Source organism: Triturus cristatus, chromosome 2_2 (assembly GCF_964204655.1).
Source record: "Triturus cristatus chromosome 2_2, aTriCri1.1, whole genome shotgun sequence".
NCBI lineage: Eukaryota > Metazoa > Chordata > Amphibia > Caudata > Salamandridae > Triturus > Triturus cristatus.
In genome coordinates, this window is record NC_140582.1 from 711,787,917 (window position 1) to 711,812,356 (window position 24,440).

The 24,440-nt window shown below is 41.4% G+C and overlaps 1 protein-coding gene across 6 annotated transcripts in view; it reads right to left on the reverse strand.

Moving 5' to 3' along the window:
• The window catches only part of ACSL1 (acyl-CoA synthetase long chain family member 1), a 479,125-nt gene that overhangs the window by 139,175 nt on the left and 315,510 nt on the right, over positions 1-24,440 (reverse strand). For all 6 annotated transcript variants that reach the window (XM_085641919.1, XM_085641924.1, XM_085641925.1 and 3 more), the window contains exons 13-14: positions 22,773-22,907; positions 13,465-13,560 (exon numbers count right to left, since the gene is read on the reverse strand). In XM_085641919.1, coding sequence (XP_085498045.1) covers positions 13,465-13,560; positions 22,773-22,907 — 231 coding nt within the window. The remainder of the gene's footprint in view (positions 1-13,464; positions 13,561-22,772; positions 22,908-24,440) is intronic.

A 24,440-nucleotide genomic window follows, 5' to 3' on the forward strand; every position in this document is an offset into this window, starting at 1 on the left:
TATATATATATATATGCACAAACAGAAGTCTTTCACCATAGAACCGCCAGGCAGGCAGCAACGAGGAAAAACCACGCAAGTCCCAGTCTTCTTTCGGCAAGTTTATTAAAAAGGCAAGTTCATCAAATATATATATATATATATACACACACCGTGTTCGAGTGCTGTTCAACTGTGGGCAACTTGGAGCGTATATTGTGGCGGCCGCCCAGCCGCCGAACCTGCACCACCCCGGAGCTATGGGGGCGCGCGGCTTGGAATGTGCTGAGCCGTTATGTGGAACACGGTTACGGTTATGGGATTTAAAGCAGACTCTGCTGGCGGTGGCCCATCCAGGGCTTATAAATTTGGGACAGAAATTAGTGCTACTATTCAAAGTATGTATTACCTGGACTACGTTTCCCATAGTGCAGTGCTGTCATTGGACAGGCCCATCAGGGGGCGTGAATACAGCGCTATGAAAAGAGACCAGGTGCACGCATTCACGTAGCGATTGCCTCTGAGGAAGGAAATTTTTCGAAACGCGTCAGGCTCTCGCACCAGTGACTGTCTGATTGAAACTGCCACCAGAGCCTGCTTATAGCCTGTGAATAAAAGGTTTGCCATCTCTAAACCGTGTTCGAGTGCTGTTCAACTGTGGGCAACTTGGAGCGTATATATTCATACACACATACATATATACATACATATACACACATACACACACAAATTACCTACTGGCGGTCACCAGTAGGTAGTTCTAATTCGGACCTAATTTCCTTAGGAAAATAACTTGACTTGACTATAACTTTGGTTTCGTTTGACCAATCTGCATAAAACTTAGCCAAAAGTGTCGTAGTGGGTACTATTGATTGGGAAAGTTTGGGAGTGATCTTTGCAGTGGGGACCGAGAATTTGGGGCATGAAATAAAGTTACGTTTATAATGTTAATTCCCCTAGGAACCTTTAGCTACCGCTACAACCTAAACTGCTGAACAGACTTACACCAAATTTGGCAGGGAGGTAGATGTTGGTTCAAGGAAGTGCCTTTTGCTTATTTCGTGTAAATCCAAACATTTTTGATAAAAGTAAGTTTAAAATCAGAGTGTTCTCTGGCCGCGGATATTTTTTGGTGGTTTCGCAATGAATCGCAAATACACACACCAACGGGAACGCTCACATCGGCTGGTCGCAACCTGAAAATGTATGTGAAAGCCCAAATAAGGGGTCAGAGTGGAGATCCACTGACCCCATGGTTGAGAAATTGAGATGTTTGTGACAAGTGATGTGTCCGAATTTATTTATTTTAATCGCCTTATATTTGCGACAGTGCGACCGCAAACGCGCCCCCCCTTGTACCGTTGGAGACGTCGTTACGAAGATTGGTGAATCATTAACACACATTCTTATAGCGATCTTAAGATTCTGATAAATGTTTTTTTAGATTTATATAGCGAGTTATCTACTGTAATGTTAGAATTAATTATATAGTTATTTTTTAATGTGGTGGTGGGCATGAAATTCCTGCTTTGGCGAAGTAACCACAGGGTTCATGATTAGCGACGTCATTGCGACTATCGCTGTCTTCCTGCGAAAAAGTGTTTGGAGGCCATTAATCTGGCAACTCACTAGTAAAAATATGAGTTTGAAAAGTACACTAATAAAGCTCTACTGGTAAATATACTGTAGAATATGTATATATAAACATTGAAATAAAAAACAAAATCAGTGTATTAAATAAATATAATACACAAAATCCAATTATAGGAAGTTACGAAAATCTTACAGGTTCACTTACAAAAAAAATGGACAAAAAAAATGGACACTAATTACAATGAAGAAATAGATTTTCAAAAAACCTTAGAAATAGAAAACAAAACAAAGGTTACAGGGATGTTATAGTTCGGCTGACTTGCGCCCTGCTGAGGAATATATATATATATATATATATATATATATATATATATATATATATATTCACTTAAAAAACCATAGGTTTCACACATGTTATAGTTAGGTGGATATTTCACTCGTAAAAAACCAATGAGATTCCCCCGTTATAGTTAGTTGAGATAACTATAACTCGCGCGCCCGCAATCCTCTGCTCATGACGTCCCATATTACATCACTCATGACATGGTCAGTGGCATCACTCATGACATCACTGATGACATCATCCTTGTGATAGAGTGGCGGTCGCGCGAGTTATAGTTATCTGAACTAACTATAACGGGGGAATTTCATTGTTTTTTTGCGAGTGAAATATCCACCTAACTATAACATGTGTGAAACCTATGGTTTTTTAAGTGAATTTGCAAGGTTTTTTAAATGCTAATTCCTAACTATAACGTGTGTGAAATCTATAAATTTTTCAGTGAATATATATATATTCAGTGAAAAAACCATAGGTTTCACACATGTTATAGTTAGCTGGACATTTTACTCGTAAAAAACCAATGAAATTGCCCCGTTATAGTTAGTTCAGCTAACTATAACTCGCACGCGCCCGCAATGCACTGCTGATGACGTCACATATTACATCACTCATGACATGGTCAGTGACATCACTCATGACATCACTGATGACATCTCAAATGACATCACTGATGACATCACTGATGACATCATCCTTGTGATAGAGTGGCAGACCTCCTCTTCCCCTAATATAACCTTTGATACACACATTCAAAAATAGAGACTAAAATTTACAAAACAATGGACATACCAATAACAGTTACAACAACCTCTTCAGTAATTCTAAGATCCACATACACATCCACTCATTCACCAACAGTCCAATACAGTCACTCATACATGTACTCACTTATCATATGTACTCATACACCTATACATCCTGTTACACAATGCCACTCATCCATAGAGCTACTCACACACATAGTCACTCATGCTAATAAAGAATCAAACATACATTTACTTGCATATACAGTTATACACACACCACCACACTTACTTCTACGGAAACTTACACATACTTAGTCTTTTAAACAATTACTTATAGAAATACATACTTATTCATACAGGAACTCTTTCAATCTCTCACTCTCACATATACTCACATATATAAACCAATAGTCACATATACTAGTTTTAAACATATGTAGTTACTCATAAAGACACTATTGAGACAGTCATTCACTCACTAACACACCCATACACACACTCATCCACCCATGCAGTCCTGCACACATGCTCTGTTCAACACATACAAACAGTGAGTCACTCATTCATGCACCTATGCACTACGTCATACCCCCCACCGAACCATGCAGACACTCATACTGATACTCAAAAAACCAACTAATAACCTATATAGACACCCATGTAGCTACTCTCCAACCCATGCAGCCACTTATACACAAAGTGAGAGACTGATACAGATATTTATATATTTAAACATTACTCACTAAGCCATGTATTCACTATGATACACTTATCAGTCAGTTACACAATCAATTTTTCAAAAAGAAATCATCCATTTAGACAGTAATATACCCATTTATTCTTCCATCGACCTTGAGATATACATATATAAAACATATTTAATTTTCAGAAAAACACACATTCACTGGATGATGTCATCAGTGATGTCATTTGAGATGTCAGTGATGTCATGAGTGATGTCACTGACCATGTCATGAGTGATGTAATATGTGACGTCATCAGCAGTGCATTGCGGGCGCGCGAGTTATAGTTAGCTGAACTAACTATAACGGGGGAATTTCATTGGTTTTTTACGAGTAAAATGTCCAGCTAACTATAACATGTGTGAAACCTATGGTTTTTTCACTGAATTTCTAAGGTTTTTTAAATGCTAATTCCTAACTATAACGTGTGTGAAACCCATGGTTTTTTCAGTGAATTTGCAAGGTTTTTTAAATGCTAATTTTTTTTTTTTGTTCTATTTTTTTAAACATATTTTTATTTTAATTTTCTTACCTTTTATAAAGACTATGGTTAAATTTTTAAAATTCTTTAATATGTTTTTTTAAATATATTTTTTAAAATAAACATGTAAAATTTATTTGCAGTACATTTTTTCTATTTTTATTATTTTTTTAGTACGCGTACCGTAAGCTTACGGTAAGCGTACGGTTTACGCAACGTCCGTAATTTATCTACGCTGCTTGCGTATAGTTACGCAATTTGCGTAGCCGCGCGTACTCCGCGTGGGACGCGTGCGCGCGTACGCTACACGCGCACGTTACGCGGAAGTGTCGGGTAGTGACTGTTATGCGCATGCGCGCAAGCGCGTGTCTTTTTTACGCGCATGCGCACTTTTGCCGTAAGCGTACCGTAAGCGTACCGTAAGCGTACGGTAGGTCATGTGATCATGAAACACAACTTTTGATTGGTTGAAACTACTTTCAGTTCTAGAACTCTCCTACACCACACCCATTCCTCTCATTTCTGCTTGTGATCCCTTAGGAGAAGGAGCTGGGTTGTCTTTGTGATACGATGGCAGAACAGCAGAGCTCTTCTGAGAGTGAGGCTAGCACTAGCAGCACTGTTTTGAGGCAGAGAGCGAGGAAACAAAAGCCCTCTTATGTATGGGATTATTTTACTTTTCCTGAAGGCCAGCAAAAGGTGAATGCACCCTTAGTAACTTGCAAGCTGTGTCAGCGTGTACTTTCAAGAGGTAATCCTGACAGGAAGTATTCCTTTGGGAATCATACCATGAAGAGACACCTCAAGGATGTACACAGAAGGACACATGGTCATCTTTTTGGAGGTAACTCTTCAGAAAGACAAGCAAGTACATCCACAGCAGCTCAGCCTGCACCATCATCTGCAGAGCTGACTCCTTCTTCAGGTCAGGTGAGCCCTTCATCTGTGGGGGGAGCATCTCCTTTTGCTGGCCCTCTGGAAATGAACCCTCGATTTCGAAGGGTTGATATTCGATGCGCCTTTTGTCAAGATCTAATTTGCCATAGGGAGACCAGTGTTTCCCTAGTGAACAACAAAATAGATCAGCACATTTGTCGCTTTGAATAATTTTCCCATTCTTTCTTTCCTCTGTCCCTGCATTAACACAACGGTTCTTTTAAGAGCCAACCTTATCTTTCATCTTTTTTTTACATATGTTTTTAAAAACTTTTTTTTTTTTTTTTTTACCGTACGCGTACGGTGCGCGTACTTTTTTTTTTTTTTTTTTAAAAACACTAAAAATCAATTATCACATTACAAGGTCCTTCAGAGACTACAATTATTATTATTGACTTACCATACCCACTCAAAAAAATATTTATTCATTTGTTTTTAAAAAAAATAGCTTTAAAAATGGTTCTAGTTTTCGAAATTTTTCTATATCAATCTGAAAAAAAAGAAAAAAAAGTATTAATATTTTTAAAACATTTTATAATACAGTACACATATTTACATATTTTTCAAAAAATATTTTTGCCTTATTTTTGCTGTTTTCAGAATATATTGCCTTAGTGATGCTGAATGTATTTGCATTACAGACTGAAACCTGAAAACCCCACTCGCTTGTAAATACTGTGCATGATTATACATGGCAAGCAGATGGGTGTGTGCTAAGAGTCTGCTTCTTCCCCCAAAAAATCGCTCCCCCTTTTTCCTACTAATGCAACTGTGAAATCACCAGAAAAAAACGCAATAAATCTCTGCCTGTAATTCCTATTTCCACACAGAGTCATGTTTTCACATTAGTCCCAAAACAAAATTTCTTTGCCAATTTGAAAGCACACTTACTGCTCTTTTTTTTTGGCAAGTGAAAATCACTTTTACAGACTGACACATTATGAAACCACTTTTTTGATTTTTTTAAATGCACATGTCCAAACTGCTTTTTCAGACCACCACCATGTGTAACCTGGGTGGCTGCCTACATTCCAGCAAGGGCAACCAGCCTTAGTGATGCTGAATGTATTTGCATTACTGAGTCCAACCTCAAACCCTTAAACTATTCTTTTTTTTTCCAGTACACCTTAATTTATCGTGAAAACATAGTCCATATTATTTTACATGTTCCTCACATTTAAATTTCTCCCAAAACAGAAAATGATAAACGCAACTTCAACAAAAAGAATTTCCATTTCTATTATTCATTTCTTAATTTACCATATACATCTCCTCTCAAACTCTAACCTCACCTTTAAAATTAGTTAGTTGTGAAAGAAATGTGGCACTCAAACAGCAGATTATCAGAGCCAGGATCTCTGTTCTGTTCACCTCTCAGCAGAACCAGATAATGGCAAACTTTCCCTCTATTTTTCCACACATATACATGTAAGTTTCAAATCTCAGTGCTTCCCCCTTTTTTTCAAATGTAATCACACATTTCTATTGGTTGAAAACCAACCCTTTTCCAAAAGTACCCTTCCCCCAACTTGACTTCTGCCTAGTACCCTTCCCCCAACTTGACTTCTGCCTGCTACCATAGCAACAGCTCATGGAACACTGCTGTGTGGAGTTAGGTCAGAAGTTCGCCACACAATGTTTCAATTCCACAGAGCAAGAGTGCTTGACTTTTCAAACCTAACAGCAAATCCATAGTACTGTTCTTTGGTAACACATTTTTTTTACCAATACAAAACATGCTTCTATTAATTTACACATACAGCCTAGTTTTTATTCTAGAATGGTATGAAACAGCCAATCAGTTTTTTGTTTTGAAAAAAATATGTATGCCTCCATTTCCAAACTGTCTTTCTTTTCATATTGCCATTCTACTGAAAGACACCTCCTGAGTGCATCCAGTTCTCCTTTGAAGATGTTCACAGTGTGGATTGTAGGGCACAGCTATGTCTTCTGGAGTGAAAAGTTTGCAGAGAAAACAGATATGGTGAGAGACCTTGCTTTGCCAAATGTAGACATTAAATGGATTGGTCAGAGAGGGTTAAAGTGGCACCAATTGATGCCATTGGTGAAATCCTTCATGCAAATCCAACACCCTGACCTCATAATAGTGCACTGTGGTGGCAATGACCTAGGCACTTTGACTGGGGTAGGTCTGGAAATGCTTATGAAGGACACCTTTGCACAACTGTTTTCACTTTTCCCTAAAACTGCCTTTGTGTTTTCCAACATATGCCAAAGGCAAAAATGGAACTGGTCCAATCATTTCTGTCCGCAGATTGACAAAGCAAGAAAGCACGTCAACAAATCTGTTTCTGCTTTCCTCCGTGACTATGGTATGGGTGCCATTTACCACAACAACTTGCGTTATGACATGCAAGACATTTATAGAGGAGATGGTGTGCACTTCAATGATGAAGGGAACAGAGTCTTCCTCTTGAACCTTAGACTCTGCATCGGTACTTACTTGTAGGTACCACTAACAAAATGACTTCATAAACACAACAGCTCTTTTTAGAGCTCCCTAATATCTAAACTCTTAAATCTGCATTTCATTTCTTTTTTAATTTATTTTTTCTTCCGTACGCTTACCGTAAGCTTACCGTACGCGTACCCCGTGATTTTTTTAAAAATCAATAAATGTTTTCTTTGTACTTTACAGTCCTTTGACCCCCTCACAAATGTAAGGGGGTCTGTAACTCTCCTCATTGCCCCCTTTTCTTGTTTTCACTCTTTTTTTTCTGAGTGAAACACACAAAATGGCGGCCGCCGCTTCCTGGTTTCGGCCGATTCGAATGTTTACTAAGATCTAACAGCCAATCAGAATCTCGCTCGCGCACGCCACCGTACGCGTACGGTAAGCGTACCGTAAGCGGGCTCAGATATATATATTGATTTAAAGGCTATTTTCTCAGAATCTACTGAACAGATTTACACCAAACCTACAAAAGGCACTTCCTTGACCTACGGACTACCTCTCTGCCAAATTTCTAGTAATTCTGTTCAGCCGTTCGGGCTGTAGCTCGTTCTAAAGGTCCTATGGAAAAATGCATGGGAAAAACGCGTTTTGGGACCCCCCTTTTATCTCAGCCCCCGCTTGACGAATCCCCCCGAGACTTTCAGGGTAGGAGCGGAGCGTAGCGCCCCACCTATTTTGAGAAATTCGCGAGGATTCATCGACCGGCGCCAAAGTTATTCAAAATAGAATGTTGCGGATTTCCTATGGAAAAGGGGTCCTAACTATAACTACCTACTGGCGACTGCCAGTAGGTTATATATATATATATATATATATATATATATATATATATATATATATATATATATATATATATATATATATATATATATAAATAAATAAATAATCTACTGGCGGTCGCCAGTAGATAGTTAGGACCGTGTTTCCATAGGAAATCTCAAAATTCTATTTTGAATAACTTTGGCACCGGTTGACGAATCCTCGTGAAGTTTTCAAAACTAATGGGGCGCTCCGCTCAGCTCCTACCCTGAAAGTCTCGGGGGGATTCGTCAAGCGGGGGCCGAGAAAAAAGGGGGGGTCCCAAAACGTGTTTTCCCCATGCATTTTCCCATAGGACATTTAGTCGAAGGTACAGCCTGAACGGCTGAACAGAACTACTTGAAATTTGGCAAAGAGGTAGTCCTCAGGTCAGGGATGTGCCTTTTGCATATATGGAGTCAATCTGTTCAGTAGTTCCTGAGAAAATTGCAGTTAAAAGTACATAAATATCTATAGCCGCGCACCGTGCGCGCACCTTAACGTGCGCGAGCGTAATTCTGATTGGTGGTTACATGTCAGTCAACGTTCGAATCGGTCGAAATCAGGAAGTGTTTGTTTTGAGTGCGAGAGTGAAAAAGGAAGGTGGCGAACGTGAAAAGGGGGCAGGGTAGAGAGTTCCTGACCCCCTAGCCTTGGTCAGGGGGTCCCTGAAGGACCCCGAAGGCAGAATTTTTTTTTTTTTATTTATTTTTTTTTAAAAATCGCGGGGTGCGCGCACCGTGCGCGCACGGTGAAAAACCATTAAAAAAAATTTAATACGTAGTTTATTGTCAAATAAATATATTAAAAATATAATACATACATAACTTAGCATTTAAAAAACCATACAAATTCACTGAAAAAAACCATAGGTTTCACACACGTTATAGTTAGGAATTAGCATTTAAAAAACCTTGCAAATTCAATTAAAAAAACCATCGGTTTCACACATGTTATAGTTAGGTGGACATTTCACTCGTAAAAAAACAATTAAATTCCCCCGTTATAGTTAGTTCAGATAACTATAACTCGCGACCGCCACTCTATCACAAGGATGATGTCATGAGTGATGCCACTGACCAGGTCATGAGTGATGTAATATGTGACGTCATGAGCAGTGGATTGCGGGCGCGCGAGTTATAGTTATCTAAACTAACTATAACGGGGGAATTTCATTGGTTTTTTACGAGTGAAATGTCCACCTAACTAACATGTGTGAAACCTATGGTTTTTTAATTGAATATATATATATATATATATATATATATATATATATATACATACATACATACATACACACGTATACACAAAAAAGGGTTTTCACTTAACTGACCTATACTTACATTTTCATTGTAAAGATATGCATGGTAAAGACTTGTGTGTTAAAGGCAATGCAGGGTTCTGTCACACATTCAATCATTTACCATTCCATCAATAACTGGGCCATTCCATCCAATCATCCGATCACACATCAATTATCTATGCATGCATCCATAAATGCAAACATCCAATTGCCCATCCATTGTAGCCATCCATCGATAAATACATAATTGAACCTTTTCACACACTTACCTTTCCATTCACTTGGCCATCAATTCATGTTTCAATTGTTTGTCCACCTATCCATCTATTCTTTCACCATCCATCCACTTATCCTTTGTCTTACTACCAATCCTACCTTTCTTTCACCCTCCCTCCCTCCCAACCTTATGTACTTCACTTTTCTATTTCCTCATCTTACTTTCTTCCCTGCTTCCACTTTTCCCCATAAACAAAAAATATGCATCTCTTGTCCATTTTACGGAGGCTGCTATTGCCTTATAGAGATAATTAGGAGCTTGTCTGCAGCTTTGCAGACAGTGGCCTATAAAAAAAAAAACAACTCAGCTGTAGCTACTAAAGCAGGGGATTCACAATGCACCGGTTTATTTACATACACACACACACACACACACTAGTATGTTGACTTTGACCCTTATAGGTAGCCCTACTAGTTGGGTTTTTGTGGGCTACTTATTTCTGGACCCACGACTGAGGGGCTATGTAATTTCTGCACCCGCCCCTGAGGGGTTATGGAATGTCACACCCCAATTTGGAAGAAGGGTGGGTGGCAGATATTACTGGGCTTCTACAGTGCAGGTGGAGGTAATTTGCCTCGGATATTCCAGGGTTCGTGCTACTATGGCTTTGCAAATTGGGCCAAGTACAACCCCCTGATGGCGAGCTGTCACAGGCTGATAGGGGTGATACAGCTCAGGCTCAACAATCACAAAAGAGCATAAACTAAAGACCAAATCAGTGTTGATCTATCAAAAAAGCAAAAATGTAATGTATACTAGAAAAAAGGTATGAGACAAACGACCAAATACAATTTAGAGTCCCTTGGCGCAATCAGGCAGGGCATCTACCCGCTATCTCTCCCAGCTCCCCCCCCCGCCCCACCCCTGGGTGGTTCCTTTTCTCAGGGTAATTAAGATTAGCATGATTAGAGCTCAGGAACTTCTCTCTCTACTTGACAGGTTTGTGCTCAGTGTCTTATGGCACAGTAGTAAATTTTACAACGTGTGATGGATCGGTCTTAGAGGTAGCTGCCGGGCTACTCCCTCAATGTGCTGACAGGGGGCTTGCCAGCCCCTCAGACTGTGGGCTCTGTAAAGGATGCTGGCCGTCCACCCGACAGACAGTTGGCAGTCATGATTCATCACAGGTAGTTAAGGATGTGCATGGCCAGACAGACCATGCTCAGCAGTATCCATGGTTCCCACCCAGACCCACTACAGAGAGAGCACCCACACCCACACCGATCACTCTCCTCCGTGTTCTTCTTGATGTCCCTCAGACTGGGGTTAAACTGCACCTTATGTCCCCTGAAAAGTCCCTCCTCCTGCAGGTATGCACAATCTTTCCCTCTTTCAGCAGGCAGGCCTTTAGGTGCTCCAAGACAGATATGCAGCTTTTCAAGCAAGAGGTCAGAGAGGTTTCCTCACCTCTGGGAAGCTGGCCGTCAAGCAGACACCAAATCTGGTTGCACAGTCGTCCTCCCAGTGCTTTGCGGAGCCCTCCCTTAAACAGAGGACTGACAATAACAGTGATACTTTTAACATATACATGAAATTATGTTCCTCAATGCACTCTTATCTTACCATAACTAACAAAAACTGAACAACATCAATTGATTCTCACTAACACTAATTCAGTCATTGAACCTTGAACTAAACTCTCCATCAAGCCTTACATATGGATATAGGATATGTGTTACACACAAAAACCAGAATGGCTTTTAGTCTGCTCACTTACAGTAGCTGTGATGGATGAATCAACACAATGAACACCTAGGTAGAAGTTTGCACCTAGAAGTCCATGCGGCATGAGCATTGCACCCCACCTACACTAGAGTGCTACCATACAAGAACTCTACAGAAGGAACAAGATATTTTTGTCTTGTTGCTCCTATACTGTGATTTCACTGTACCTCTTATTCCTGTGTCAAGCACTCTACTGCACCAATGGGTCTGGTTCTTGCTACAGAAAACTAAACATTGCAGATAGCACATTCTGGAATGAATGTGCTAAGAACATACAAAATGAGTAGCTTTGTTGTAATGAGGTGGAAGGAAGAGATATTCAGGAAGCAGTTTACACCACAGAAGGCGCATACTTGCAACAATTCATGTTTAAAGACACTGCAGCTTGAAAGAAAAGGAAAATGCTAGTTACTCTTGAACGGAATTAGGCATTTAACTAAGTTGCAGTTTGGACCAGGCTTCGAGGTCTCAACTAATGGACACTACAGACCAGCCTTCTTAAAATGCAAGAGGTTTTATGTCAGCACTTTTGGCACTCATTCCTGTAGTCAGCTGGTTTACAGCCAACATACTTCCCTGAGGAATCCAAGAAACATGTGTCCCCTGAATGACCCTACAGCTGCTCGCTCCCTCTTACTGAACTTTGTGGCAACTATCCAGCATAAGCTCTCATAAATGAAGCGGAAACCATTTGCTGCTGCACAGAATAGAGTGTAGTGAACACAATACACCTGGAATGTCACCACCCTTAGTTTCTCACATATTTGGTTCTTCCAACATACTTTGACAGCTACCAAAGACATTCATCTGGCCAATTTTCACTTTCCTACTTCGCAAAAAATGGTCTTCACAGAAAAACAGCTCAACAACCCTCTTAACTTTATGAAATGCAGAGGATGTCTAATGTAAACATTATTGCACGAGACCGTTCCCGTTCGGTTTTTCATTTGTATACATTTTTAGGTTTGCAATTGTCTAATGTAAAATTGTGCAGTGCTACGGCGACTTCTGCAGAAGCAACTGACTTCAAACTAATAAACAAGCATTGGCAAACCAATAGGTCTGGAGTTGTCTTTTGCCTTGGTTAATGCTTATTTTGTTTAGCAAGGGGTTTTGCAAACTTAATTGGGGCAAGCTGCTGGACCTCGTAAGCCAAAAAAAAGAAAAAGTGGCCAACATCATTTTTGGTCTCAAAAAGTACACATTACACTGAGGGGGATTATTGTGTGCAGACGAGGACCTTGTGAAGGAGCAGAATGTGGTCACTCACAGTGAAGTTAACCAATGGTTGATGTGGAATGACCCATGTGTACACATTAGAGGTTTGAAGAGAAATGTGAATGGCACATTAACAGATCTATGGATGAAGATGGCTGCTGAAAGCCCCTACACGCGAGTATATTGTACATATAACTTTAGTAAAATCTAAGGGTCTTCGATAGTATGGGACCAAAAATAATTGTAAATGAGAAAAACAAGGACCCCCTGAACAATGGATAGTTCAATTCCTAGGACAGGGACTTGAATAGTAATGACAAAAACTCCTAGGCAATGTCAATAAAGTAAACAAATTACACAATATCTATGACAATAAGACGACCAAGGAAAACGGAAAAAATATGTTCAAAGTTGGTATTCTTTTAATAATTTCTTCTCATATTATTTAAACAAATGATATTTATACAAAACATTTGAAAAATGAAACCATATTTAACACATTATATTTAATCAATATGTATAAATAAACGGTAAAGTGGCAATATCTTTAATAATTCAGAGATATTGTAATGTGTTAAATATTGTGTTTCATTTTTCAAATGTTTTGTATAAATATCATTTGTTTAAATAATATGAGAAGAAATTATTAAAATAGTAACAACTTTGAACATATTTTTCCCGTTTTCCTTGGTCTTCTTATTGTCATATATATTGTGTAATTTGTTTACTTTATTGACATTGCCTAGGAGTTTGTCATTACTACCAAAAATAATTGTGCCATTGCATTACCAGATAATTTGTACAGCTAAAGTGTAGAGGATGAAAAATACTAAATGAAAAACCCACCTGACATCCAAGAGCAGCTCTTAAGAAGGTCAGTACAGTTGGAGAGACTGGTGCAGCTCCAGTTATCATAAGCCTCACTTTACCTCCAAGACTGGCCTAAAGGAAAGAAGAAAAAGATTTTGTAACAGAAAATCACATCAGTTTCAGATCAGTCTGCAACACTGGACTGCTGTCTTAATCTTGTGTGCCCCCCCCCACCCCTCAATATTTTTTGTGCGCCAAAAAACAATCATAGCCAAATGAACATGCCCACTACCTTCATTTCAGTTGAACGGTCCAATGAAAAGACAAGCCTAAACTGGAGATGGCAAGAGCCTGTTGAGCAGAAAAAAGCTGCATATGAAGAGTCCGTCTAAATAATAATCTGAGATTAGGAAACCGCAACAGGCAGTGGACCAGACTAATGCCGAACATACGACTTATACCTACCAAGAACAAAATTTGTTAATTGACACTATTCTCGCCGACCTTTGATGAATGGTCCTAAATATTTCGTCTTTCACATGAAGACATATACTTCATATTCTCCTTGGGCCTTGAAGAAGTCCACATGTATGCGGACGAAACATGTTGGCTGACTTTTTTGATACACAATGATGATGCAGCAACAAAGAGAAGACCTTCAACTATAACTGGAATATTGTAGATATATTTGGAATCTGAATTATACTTGTAGAGATGGTGCACTGCTGCTTGCTTTGTTTACCTAAATAATAATCTGACTCCTTGCAATTTACATTCCATACCAAACCAAGTGGACCCACACCTAGGAGACACTGCATGTGCTTTATTTAACCTGGACATCTCCTGGACATCTCCCACCCCCCCCCCCCCCCCCCCCCAAGTGCCAACAGCGGATAAGACAAAAAGCAAGAGGCAAAGCACTGTCTGCTACCCTCTGGTTAAAGGTTTACTTTTGGCTTTAGATCATTTGTCTAGACATTTCATGCTGATATCTCCCCAGCCCCCAAATAGATTTTTACTGCTGTCCAGAACTGCATGTGCTATCTCACAATCATGAAGTTAAAATGTCAAATATTTAACATGAGCAAAGCAGCAAGCTAAAACTTGGGGGAAGGGAAAGGTGCGGAGGCTATAGCAACCACAAACAATTGGTTAAAGAAAAAAAAAACACTGATCGAGAGATTCCTGAGGGACCCTGAATGGGAAAGAAAGGATGAGAGGCAAATTCAACCAGTCTAACGGATTGTTGAAACCTTTCTTCCAGATGCAAGGAAACCTACCAGTCGAGAACATGAACTGGAAAATAGCTGTGAGCTGAGGGGTAATAGTCCCAGCAATTAGCTTGGCCACAATTGGTGGGCAGGGGCTGAGGGGGAAACCGGAAGAGATGGATTTCAATACGTTAGTAAGCTGTTCTAAAGTGGGCGGTGTAAAGTCCGCATACATTACTCCCCAAAGAATCCTGAGCTCGACTCTCCTTGTCTGGGAGGAACAGAGGATGAAAAAGCCACGGCGCCAAAGACTAGCCTAAGACCAGCCCGTCTGCGCCCGTCCGCGACAGGACGGGGCAAGGGGTAATGGGACCTAACATGATCAACTCACTAACGTCCCCTAAAACAAGGATAACCTACTCAGGTCCGGTACTACGAGAACTGTATGGGAATCTAACGCGAAGATGTGGATTGGGAGGTAATGTTGAAGTAGAAGGTCCGTTTTCCTGCCGCTATTGTCGAGCCCAGTTCACTACACTTAGTCATGTGGCTTATACTCATGAGGGTATAACTGTTCATACACCCGCCGCTAATATTAGTAAGAATACTATTAAAATTCCTACAGGAAGGAAAAACATACTGTGCAATATAAGGTTGCTACCTAAACACACTTCAGAGGTATGGGACCTAATTTCCTCTAGCAACCCGGATTTATGTTTCCTTACGGAAACGTGGCTTAAACCTCACTCTACTCCAGCCATTGCACTAGCAATTCCCACCGGTTTTAAAATAATTCGACTAGACCGTCCCTCGAAAACAGGAGGGGGGATTGCTATTATCTACAAACAAGAAATTCATTGTACCATGGTAACTGAGCTAACTACACCGGATATCGAATTATTAGTTTTTAAAACCTCTTCTTCCTTAAAGAATATACAGATGGGTGCCTTAGTATATCGCCCCCCGGGTCCATGTACGAATTTCTCTAACATTTTACTTGAGACTCTTGCCCCATTTATCAGCAATGATAGAGATTTTCTTTTACTAGGAGATTTTAATATACACAGTGAACTAAAAGATTGCAAAGAAGCACAGTCTGTACTACATGACCTTTCCCTACTTGGGTTTACACAATTTAATTTAGGGCCAACACACCAGGCAGGACATACCTTAGACTTAATATTAGCTAACTTTCCTACAGTCTCAGGTTTACCCCCTATTCAAATCCGCTGGACTGATCATTTTATCATTGAATTTTACACCTCCCAGTACAAACATACTGGCCATGGGCCCATTTCCCTTCCCTGCAAACGGCGTCCTTGGCATAAAGTCAATGAAGTGACTTTCAAAGACAACTTTATTGAACCTCCTTATATTGCTTTAGAGAATATTGATTGTGCCCTAAGGAAATACGAACTAGCAACTAGGCTGACTATAGACACTATAGCTCCTTTGAAACAATTTAAACCTCGGCCTGCCAACAAACAAGAAATTTGGTTTCGGATGATCTCAGGGCATTAAAACAGGCCGCAAGGAAGTTGGAGAAAAAATGGAGAACCTCCCATCAGGAGAATGATAGGAAGCAATATTGGGATTCTCGGTCTAACTATCATAAAGCCATTCGTGGGGCACGAAAAACCCATATAGCATCTCAAATTGCTGCTGCAGAGAACTCCCCGAGGGTCCTCTATCAGGTATTACAGTCTTGTTAAACCAGCTACCTGTGAAAGCTCTGAGTTGGCGTCCCAACAGCTTTGTGACCAAATATCTTCTTTTTTTTAAAATAAAATAGACCCGATTTATGAGAAAATAGTCGATTCTAATAATGCTAATACTACTGACTCTACCCATGTCTTTCAAGATACGGAACATATGTACAATGTACACTTTTTAGACACTTTTCCTCCCATTACTTCTAAGGACCTACTAGCATTAATTACACAGATTAAAAGCGGTAGTCCAGATGACATTATACCTGCCAGACTTATGCCTATTCTTTCTGAACAACTATGTCCTATGATGGGGAAACTTGTTAAACTCTCTCTTTATGCGGGTTCCGTCCCCAGAGAATGGAAGCGTGCGCTGGTAAGGCCCATCAGGAAAAATACCACCATTCCATGGACTGAACTAGCCAATTTAAGGCCCATTTCACTGCTACCTTTTCTGGGGAAATTGACAGAAAAATATGTCAATAGACTTATCCGGCTACATTGAATTTGTGGGCGGCCTAGACTATTCTCAATCGGGGTTTAGGCCGAAACATAGCACTGAGTCTACCCTTTTGTCTGTGGTAGACGACCTACACATGTTCCAAGACAAAGGCTATTCGGTAATCTTTGTATTACTTGACTTGTCAGCAGCGTTCGACACCGTGTCACATAACATTCTTATTAACCGGTTGTCGAACGTAGGAGTTAAGAACAAAGCCCTTGCCTGGTTGAGGAGCTTTTTTACTGATCGTACCCAGACTATCACCATGGGCACGTACCGTTCTAGGGAGGTAGAAATTACGAAAGGGGTGCCACAGGGCTCTTGTCTGAGCCCTACGCTCTTTAACATCTATGTGGCACCCCTGGCAAGAGTGATGCGCAAATTGGGTTTCATTCCCGTGTCATATGCGGATGACACACAGCTCCTCTTTCCTTTCAAAACCCTTACTACGGAAATAAAGAACTCCTTCTCTGCAGGCATGAAGGCTGTAGGACAATGGATGTCCACTAACTACCTACAATGCAATGTCAGTAAAACCGAGATTATGCTGTTCGGGGAAGCCAAGATGCTGTGGTCCCCTGACTGGTGGCCTTCTGATCTTGGCACGGTCCCAGAACCTAAACGGGTCGTTAAAAATCTAGGGATCCGCCTCGATCAGGATCTAGTGTTAAAACAGCACACTCACCATGTTGCAGGTGTATGTTTTCATACCATTAGCCTGCTACGTAAGGTTTTCCCTTTGTTGCCGGACTCTTTTAGAAAAACCTTAGTGCAGGCTCTTGTTCTGAGTCGGCTCGACTACTGTAATGGCCTGCTCCTCTCAGCCAATGAGGGAGTGTTGGCCAAATTACAGGTAATTCAAAACACAGCGGCTCGACTGGTCCTTAATGCCCCGCCAAGAACAGCATCAAAGCCACTTCTAGAAAAATTGCATTGGCTGTCAATCCGTCAACGGACAAAATTTAAAACATGCTGTTTGATTCACAAAAGCATAAACGGGCAAGGCCCCCTCTATCTGGAAAAGAAATTCATTCCTTACAACCCTACTAGGACCCTTAGATCTAGCAATAGTCATCTGTTGGCAGTGCCACGTGCCAAGAAGGCCAGACATGGTGGTAAAGCCTTATCAGTGGTGGGACCAACATTGTGGAACAGTCTCCCGCTAACTTTACGACTGTCCCGAACATCTGAAATTTAGGAAACAACTTAAAACTTTGTTGTTCAAAATTTTTATCTAGTTCAGCCCTCCTTTGCTCTGTAATGAACAGTCGAATTACCTGGCCCAAAGCGCAGAGATACTCCATTAGGAGTCGATTCTAGCGCTATATAAACCCACAAATAAAATAAATAAATGAGTTTTCTTTGCTGCCGCGATTATCACCGAGCCCGGTGGAGGATCAGATTTTAAAAATAAAGTATCGGATGCCGCCGGCTTGTATTTTTTCTGAACCCTCGCTGGGACTGCTTTGAGGATGGGGTGAGAAAAACGTCCATCAGTGGCTGAAGGAGACCAGGAACCAGTGGGAGCAAAGGCCTAGACATAGACCTTTGATGGAGGGTCTCGAAGATGATAGAGGTGGAAGCTTGCGGCGCGGACATATCTAGGTTTAGCTTCTGTACTCCTCTAGTGAGGACATCATGAAATGTATTGATGTCATCGATAGGTGCGGGCTATCCGTAAGGGTAGGTGAATAGTCCCTTTTTGAAGAGTGAGTTGAAGAAGACCAAGCTGTTCTTGTTCTCTTCCGAATGAGCATGAGCTGGTCAATGCTCCGGAGATTTGTCCTAGCGATCCCTGGACCGAGGAACAGGAGAACTGTCCACCTCTTGCACTAGCCGTTCCAACAGGGATCTGTGCAGTGGACTGGAATAGTCCATAGGCCGTCGAACTTGGCCACAAGGATCTTTCTGCCAATGACTGACAGGAAGGCGACCTCTGCCTTCGTGGAGACGCTGGTCTAGAGGATTGTCGTGCCTCCGGAGACGGAGAAGAGCTTCTTGTTTAAATCACGAGGAGAGCTTGCAACTGAAACCGATGATTCCATGCGGTTTCTGGAGGTTGAAAGGCGTCTGGAGGAGCGATGCGACGTCGATGGCAAGTGCCTCGACGTCGAACGACTATATGTGACCAGTACCGGTGAGTCTTTCGAGAGGGATCATCTCCTCGACATTGACCTCTGTTTCGACATCGAATGTCCTAACGTTGAAGCCATTGACCTCACCGACCTCGTCCTAGACGCTCCCCAAAGGAGTGTGAACAGACAGAACCCCTTCGACGACGTTGAATGCGTTCTGGTCGACGATAATGGAGGAGTCCGCTTGGACGTCATATGTCTCGCAACTGGCGAAGAGGCATGTCTCGACATTAACCGCCGCCTGGTTGACGGCAATGGAGACGCCCACTTCGACGCAGATCGCCGCTCTAATGGCGATGGCGGAGCATGTCTGGATGTCGAACGCCGTACTGACTGACGACGGAGATCCAACTCTCGATGTTGTGCGAGCCCGCATCAACGGAGAATGACTCCGACGCCTATCGTCGCCGGCAGAGGACGTGACGTACCTGCAGTCTTAGTTGACAACCGATGTTCTCAACGGCAAGCCCGTAGTCGATGGTCTTCTCGTCGACGTTTTCGCTGCCGGTGAGGGTATTTTCAACGCCGATCCAGACGCTGAAGGAGATCAGTCTGGTACTTTACTTTTGGATGAAGATCTGGCTCTCTCCTTCCTCTTCTTCACCCAAGACCTGCCTCTAGAAGGAGCTTTTCCCTTCTCAGCCAGCCCATAAAGGTGAATCCTCTGTCTTTCAAAGTACGCCTGGACAGGGACTGACAATGCTGGCAGGTCTTAGGATCATGATCCTCAGGAAGGCAAAGGATACAGACAGAATGGGAGTCTGATCTATCCTGTTTGCCACAGGAAGGGCAAGACTCAAAGATGTCAAAGATCTCTCTCGCTCTCTCTCTGGGAATATTCACGTGCTTATGACTATTGATGAGGATCCCCTGGAAGAGAATAATCCATTGTAATAATACAATTTAGTCATAATCAGAGATGCTATGAGGGTTTTCTGAAGGTGAACTGGTATAAACTGAAGAATCTTTTAGCATTTTCAAAGTGAAAAAAGAGGAGGAGGATAGGGCACTGACATGGTTAGTATAACAATTTATCTATCAAAATTCCCAAGTTCCGAGTCTTGGTGACAGGACTAGAAAGACGATAAATCTCTGCTGGCCAGCAGGGCAGGGTCCAAAAGGAAGTGTGTTCCCACAAAACATCACTTCTGTTTTCCCTGCGTTCAATTCAAGACCGTGTCTACTCATCCACGTAATGACTGCCTGCATGCAATCGCTGAATCTGGAAAGTATACCCAAGTCATCCTTGTTCCATGAGATGACGATTTGGGTGCTGCGTAAGAGGTCAAAAGTGAAACCTTTGATTACACCAGCTAAGGGTGTGATGTATATATTAAAGTTGGCCTGAGTGAGGACCCCTGAGGGACCCTGAATGGGAAAGAAAGGATGAGAGGCAAATTCAACCAGTCTAACGGATTGTTGAAACCTTTCTTCCAGATGCAAGGAAACCTACCAGTCGAGAACATGAACTGGAAAATAGCTGTGAGCTGAGGGGTAATAGTCCCAGCAATTAGCTTGGCCACAATTGGTGAGCAGGGGCTGAGGGGGAAACCGGAAGAGATGGATTTCAATAAGTTAGTAAGCTGTTCTAAAGTGGGCAGTGTAAAGTCTCTAAATATGGGCATATTTTCACTTGCAGTAGTGGGGGCAACGATATGGTCTGATCGAGGGATCGAGAAGGAGCATAAATTGTAGATTGCTTTCATTCTGTGCAGGAAAAAATAATAAAAAAAATAAAATAAAAAAAACGGCCAAAACATCACAAAAGATTGACTACTGGGGCTTGTTTTGTTAGAGGAATCACTGGTTAACTTGGTCACTGTTTGATAAAGTTCTTTTGAGGAATGTTTTGCTACGTCTACCTTTTTGATGAAGTAAGAGTCTTTTCTCTAATAAGGGTTTTGTAAGTGGCTAGACAGAGCTTGTAGTTAGCCTTCTATGTCGCGTTACAGTTTCGCCTCCATATTTTCTCCGGTCTACAGAGGTTTGTTTTTGAGCCCTTAGCTCAGCTTTGAACCATGGGGCTGATAAGGGGTTCCGTTTAGGTTTCTTCTATTTGGGTGGCGGCAATGCACAGGCCACGCGGTCAACCCAAGTAATGTATTGAGAAGCTGCTGCATTGGTGTTTGAGAGGGTAGAAAGCGAAGAATTTCGTTTATTCACAAACAGATCCGGCTGAATGTTATGCCAGGCTTGAGAGGTGAACATACTCGATCTGGTTTTAGACCTTTGAAAAGGGGGGTTGTGTGTGAAATGAAAAAAGGATAGCACTGTGGTCAGACCACACTAGATGGAGAATGTTAGTGGTGGTATAGAAGTATTATTAGTAAAAATTCCATCTATGGTGTGCCCCACCTGGTGTGTGGGATCTTCAACAATTTGGGGAAAGCCAAGACTGGACACAGTCTGGAGGAGGGATGATGTGTCCGGTTCGTGAAATAAGTCTAGATTAAAATTAAGATCACCTAGGACTGAAAAAACGGGCTTGTGTCTAGGAGGTCGATATAGGAGCAGGTCTTTGAAAATGTTGGTATTGGTAAAAGCAATTTTAAAAGAAAGCGCTTCAAAATATTGTGAAGGTGCTGGATTACAGCTGATTTTTAATGTGTCCTTGTAAAGAATTGCTAAGCCACCCCCTCTTATGCGGTCTATCCAGTCTGGAGATGGAATAGCCCAGAGGTAAGGTCACTAGCAGATCTGGAATGCATGTGGGATCGGCCCACGTTTCAGTGACAAACACCAAGGCAGGCCTGTAAGTGTCAATAATTACATGAAATCCATACTGTGCTTAAAGAGCTGGCATTAAGCAGGACATAGAGCAGATTGCTCTGGGGAGCGGTTTGGTTAGCGTGCCAGTTAGAGGAGCGGGTCCGCATAGCTATTGCTGTTTTATGTATGATTGTTTACTACAGCTGAAACAGTACCTGGTGTTTAATGGGGTTGTTAGACAGTCAAGTTTAGGACAGTTTGTGTTCTTACCTGGATGGTAACTGAGCAGGTCGTCACAAGAGTATCTTTATATAAGTAAAGATCCCACCGGAGAACCAGGGGGAGCGGCGCTAGGCATGCTCCGGGTGCAGACGGGCTTACCTTTGGCACACCAGCAGCGCAGTCACGCTTTTGTGGCACTGATTTAGCCAGTTATGTTGAAGGGTGTGGCTGTGGTGTGGCCAAAGCGCTCGAGCAGCACTTCAGGACAGACCAGCAGATAAGAACATAACAGATTGGACAAATTAAGGAAGAAAACCGGGGTCCAGAATCCCCTGAAATCAGTTGCAGGCTCCCCTGCAGCTAACAACTACTGGTAACTCAAACAGAATTAAAATAATGAGGAAGTTAAAAGCATAAAACCAGTAAAAGCAAAAGGGAATCACCCTTCCGATTAGGGCAGAATTGTAAGGCTGGGAGCAAGGCACCTCCCAAAACACAAGGAAATCAAAACAGTCTCCTGGTAAGCTACAAAGCTATTAACTAATAAGATTTATGGAGACTCTGCTCACAATAATGAAAAATAAGGTATTGGCAGCGACTGTAGAAAGGTTAAAACATTAATGGGCTTAGGGAGAGGTGAATTGTTTAAGAAAATGACATAGTAACCTAGAGAGTAATGATGGGAGCCACTAGACATTTAAGCCTACATAAGATGTTTTGATAGAGAAACAATGTAATTGTAAGCATACATGCAAGTCTGTCTTATTTACATGCTACAGTACCACCTCATTTTCGGCTCTCCTCTGGGGGTGGTCTATAAAACAAATTAACTACAAATCATTAAACATAAACATACCTGCACTTTTCTGAAGATAACTTTATCCCAGAGACTATTATTACGTATTATGCCACTTCGAAGTTCCGCTTCCTTCCTTTTAGTAGCAAAATCCAACATCCATCGTTTCATGGGAGTGTTTGCCTGGCTAAAGATCTGTATAATGGAGAAAAGATGCAGCAAATTGAAATGTTAATCAGACATAATTGCATCTTTTAGTCCTTACTAATCCTCTATTCACAAAGGAACATGAATAGCACTGTTTAGACAGACTGAATATGCTACATCTACTGAGGCAAACGAGACATGTCGATCTGTCCGACTTGCCATGACCTCATTTCCAAGAGTGAAAACAGACAGAAAACATGCGCTGTACTAAGATCCTTCTGCCAGGCATGCTGTGAAATGTGTAAAAGCAATGGACATCTCCAAGTTTACTCAAGACAGCCATATACTTAACAGAGTGCATGAGCGACATGAGAAAATCCCACACAACCAAACAGGCAATGCATTACATTTGTGCCAAGCATCACTAACAAAATATCATTTAACTATTCCCAATTCCTTTCTTGCACATCTTTGCAGTGAATGATGCTATAAAACACAACGTCAAGCTGCAAGAAATCAGCTTGGAAGGGCAAAGGAGGAAGGACTATTAGATATTTGTGTTTGTGTCAATAGTCAAGCTGGATTTACGTATTGTTGACTATACATCCTACATCCTGTGCTGACTTGTCAGGTTAGAAGGGTGTAGACTCGGAGCATTCTCATCAATGACATGCCTACTGGACAGGCCAATTTCCATCTTCTTTGCATAGGAGACATGATCCACGAGTGTTAAGGGTCATATGTATACATTTTAGGGATTTACATTTCTTAATTGCGATTCTTTGCGAACTGCAATTAGGGAATCGCAAGTCCTAACGTATGAAACCCATTGGGTTTCATTTTGCGATTCTTAATGGGGTCACAATTGACGTACCTCAATAAGATTAATGAGGTAGGTCGCAATTTGCAACCCAGTAGGAATCACTGCCATCACAAGGATGGTGGCCTCCCGAGGTCAGCAGACCAGGTCTGTGACTGCTTTTTAATAAAGCAATGTTTTTTTAATTTTCTTTTTTAAATGCAGCCAGTTTTCTTAAAAGGAAAACCAGATGGGTTTAAAAAGAAAAAATGAAACTGAGGTTTAATTTTTTAAGAGTAGGCAGTGGTTTGTGGGATCAATGCCTGCTCTAACAAAAATTAATTTAAAAAATGGGGGTGAGGGGGATCTTGGTGGGTATCCCATGGGGATCCTTTCCCTTTTGCGAATGATTACTACTACTGTTGATGTGTCAGTAAAAAATCCGGTTACAAAACATTCATACATACCACTGCAATTCGGTATTTGGAGCGGGATGACCTAAACACGCACATTCCAAATACCAAATTGCTAAACACAATTTGCGATTCTGTAACAGGTTACCAAATGGCAATTTGTATATTGTACATATTAAAAAGCATTTGTGGTCGGAAACGGCCAGATTCTGCAAATCTGGTATTTACTGATCGCACAAACTCTTTTGTACATATGCGTCAGATCGCATAGCCCTTGCATGGCTGCCCCCGCTGCCTAGCTCCATTAGACTGCTGCATCGCTTGTAGCCCCGAAGACGCCAGTCCAGCTGTCAGGTGACCGCCAATCAC